The following is a 2630-nucleotide window of genomic DNA, read 5'->3' as shown; positions in this document are numbered from 1 at the left end:
GAGCGTGCGGCGGCGGCGGCAGCTGCGGCCAAGGTGGATGGGAAGGAGGCAAAGGGCTCTCCTGTTTTCCTGTCGAGGAAGGAGAACAGCTTAGCTGATATTAAGGAGTCTGGAACGGAATCTAAAAAGGTCATCAAAACTGTTAAATCTGAAAAATCGTCTTCAGATACGGAATTAGTTAATTTGCTGTATGCAAATGCAGAGACTAAAGCCCCTGCAGAGACAACAAAAGCTAAGGCAGAGGAGAACTCTGAGAGGAAACATCCTGTCCCGGTCAGAGATTCAAAACAGGTGGGAACAAAAGACTTGAAGCCTGTAGCAGTGGTAGAGGACCTCCTATCTCCAAAAGAGACAGACGCAGCAGAGAAGGAGATTCCACCCCCACTACCCTCAATAAAATCACCTCCTCCACCTCTGCCGACAACCACCCCACCACCTCCAACTCCACCGCTGCCGCCTTTGCCTCCGTCACCTGCTGTTCCACCTCTGCCACCATCCCAAGTGACCCCTGTTCAGGTCCCTACTTCAGCCCCAACGTCTTTGCCGTCTTCTTCCCACCCAAGGACGTCTACTTTATCCTCTCAGGTGAACTCTCAGTCCTCTGTCCAAGTCGCTACAAAGCCACAGGTGTCTGTGACGGCTGCTATCCCACACCTGAAAACTTCAACGTTGCCTCCGCTTCCGCTCCCCCCTATTTTAGTTGGGGAAGATGACTTGGATAGGTAAGGTCACCACAGCCTCCTGTTCACATTTAAAAACAAAGCATTGAGATAAGCAGGTGTTTTTGGCCAGTTTGACAGTCAGCAGCTTGTCCTGCAGAGCGTGCTGAGGGCTGTGCCACATGTCACCGCATTCTTGCACAGCCAGGCCTGGTTTTGGCCTTGTCAAGTTTGTGTGCGGACTTTTATGTTCCTGTGCAGGTAGTTAGGTCTCATCTGGGTGAGGAAGAGAGGTTTGGCTGATGGTTTGATGCTGGTTAATAAAGGCCTCGCATCACTCTTCATATTTATTACGTTAATGAAACATGGATCCAGAATTCTGCACCTCTTTGTGTTCCAGCCATTTGCACAGGTTGACTTTGAAGTTGCTTTTTTGTTTCATTCCTCCAAAACAGGTACCTAAGTACCAGGAAAAGCTAACAGTTCCAACACAAGGACACAAACCAGACCTATTTCTGTTCTAAATTCATTGAACATGCAGGCCTTGCCCCCATGTGAAAAATGGCATTAGTTTAACTTCAGTATCTTGATTGATTAATTAGTGCAATCCTTATTACTTAAGAAGTAGGTATTGCTTGGTGAAAAAGAAGTTGAAAATGATAGAGTGAAACTTCACCTACTTCAACTTTCTGTTTCCTGTCATTTCTAATCAAAACATGCAAATATATTTCTGTCCTGTAGTTGTAGCTCTTGCTGCTCTGGGGCTTGGCTGGTGATGGTCTGAGTTCCTGGTATGAACTTGCCTGAAAAACCTTCTTGTGAGGTTGTTTTTGATGGGGGAGAAGAGACAAATGGAGCAGAATATCCAGAGTGGAGGTGGAGAAGAAAGCAATTCTTTTTATCTTTTTTTCCCCCATTTGCAGTGTGAGTTGTAGTGCTGGTAACATCAGGTCATCATTGATTTATTTTTTTTCTACCTGCTCTGTTGAGCCTGTAGTTCCCTAAAAACTTGTGTTTCTTTCCAGCCATTGCTGAAGATATTCTAAGTATCTCACTGGTGTGTGTTAATGAATAGTGTGTTACATGATAGTTATGACTTGATATAATTACCCCGTGGTTTCAGTGAATGCAGCAAGTTACATATTCTGATTCAATTCATTGATTTAATGGCTTGTCCTGTGATGTAGATCAGGGTAACATTGTCACTGCCATCAACATGTGCTGAGCTTGTGCATCTTCGTGCTGCTCTTCTGGAGCTGTGCAACATTCCTCAGAAAATACCTACTTAGTGTAAATGTTCTGTGATCAGCAGCAGCTTCTAACAGGTTGCAGATTTTTCCCAACTCCCCTTATTTCCAAACCCAGGAATTGGGCTGCAAATACTGTCCTTTATTTTTTTAGCCACTCATATCTAGAGGTTTGGGTTTTTTTACCCCCCAGGTGTGGCTTGGTTTTGTAGAAGTGTGTGTTACCCCTGCCCTTGCTGAACCCAGGGCTGTGGGTGGTGCTGCATCTGGTTGCTGCCCTCAGTGGATTTGCAGTGTCTTTTTCCCAATAAAAGGATGGGAAATCCCTCTTCGTTGTGCTGAGTCCAGTGGCAGCTGCACTTGACACTGAGTGTGTGCAGAAACTACCTCTGTGTCAACTGAATTGGTAGTCAGGAGCAAAACTTCTCATGGATAGACTTTTGGTTTGTTATGCTGAGACTGGGAGAATTCTCCAGCTCTGAGACTGGTGAGCACAGGGTCTGGAAATGAGGAGCCAAAGGACAAACACCTCGTGCAACCAGAGGCTCTTTCTCAGCTCCTTCTGAGCTCTCCAGGCTTCTCTGTCTAGAATCCTTTGAGACTTCACAGCAGCCAAGGTGCTGCAGGAGAGGAGAAGCTGTGTAGAAGGGGGTGCTACAAACTTTGCAGGGGTCTGAGGGAGCTCTTGGCAGCTGCACAGCTCCTGGGGACTTCTCCTTGACTG

At 46.3% G+C, this 2630-nt stretch overlaps 1 protein-coding gene across 1 annotated transcript in view; it reads left to right on the top strand.

Moving 5' to 3' along the window:
- CDK12 (cyclin-dependent kinase 12) overlaps positions 1–2630 on the top strand; it is a 25379-nt gene that overhangs the window by 7318 nt on the left and 15431 nt on the right. Inside the window, exon 3 of the mRNA XM_009995832.1 lies at positions 4–722. Coding sequence (XP_009994134.1) covers positions 4–722 — 719 coding nt within the window. The remainder of the gene's footprint in view (positions 1–3; positions 723–2630) is intronic.

This window comes from Chaetura pelagica, unplaced genomic scaffold (assembly GCF_000747805.2).
Source record: "Chaetura pelagica isolate M959 unplaced genomic scaffold, ChaPel_1.0 scaffold1420, whole genome shotgun sequence".
Lineage (NCBI taxonomy): Eukaryota > Metazoa > Chordata > Aves > Apodiformes > Apodidae > Chaetura > Chaetura pelagica.
Note: the sequence above shows the minus strand (reverse complement) of the source record. Positions and strands in the feature narration are given on the sequence as shown.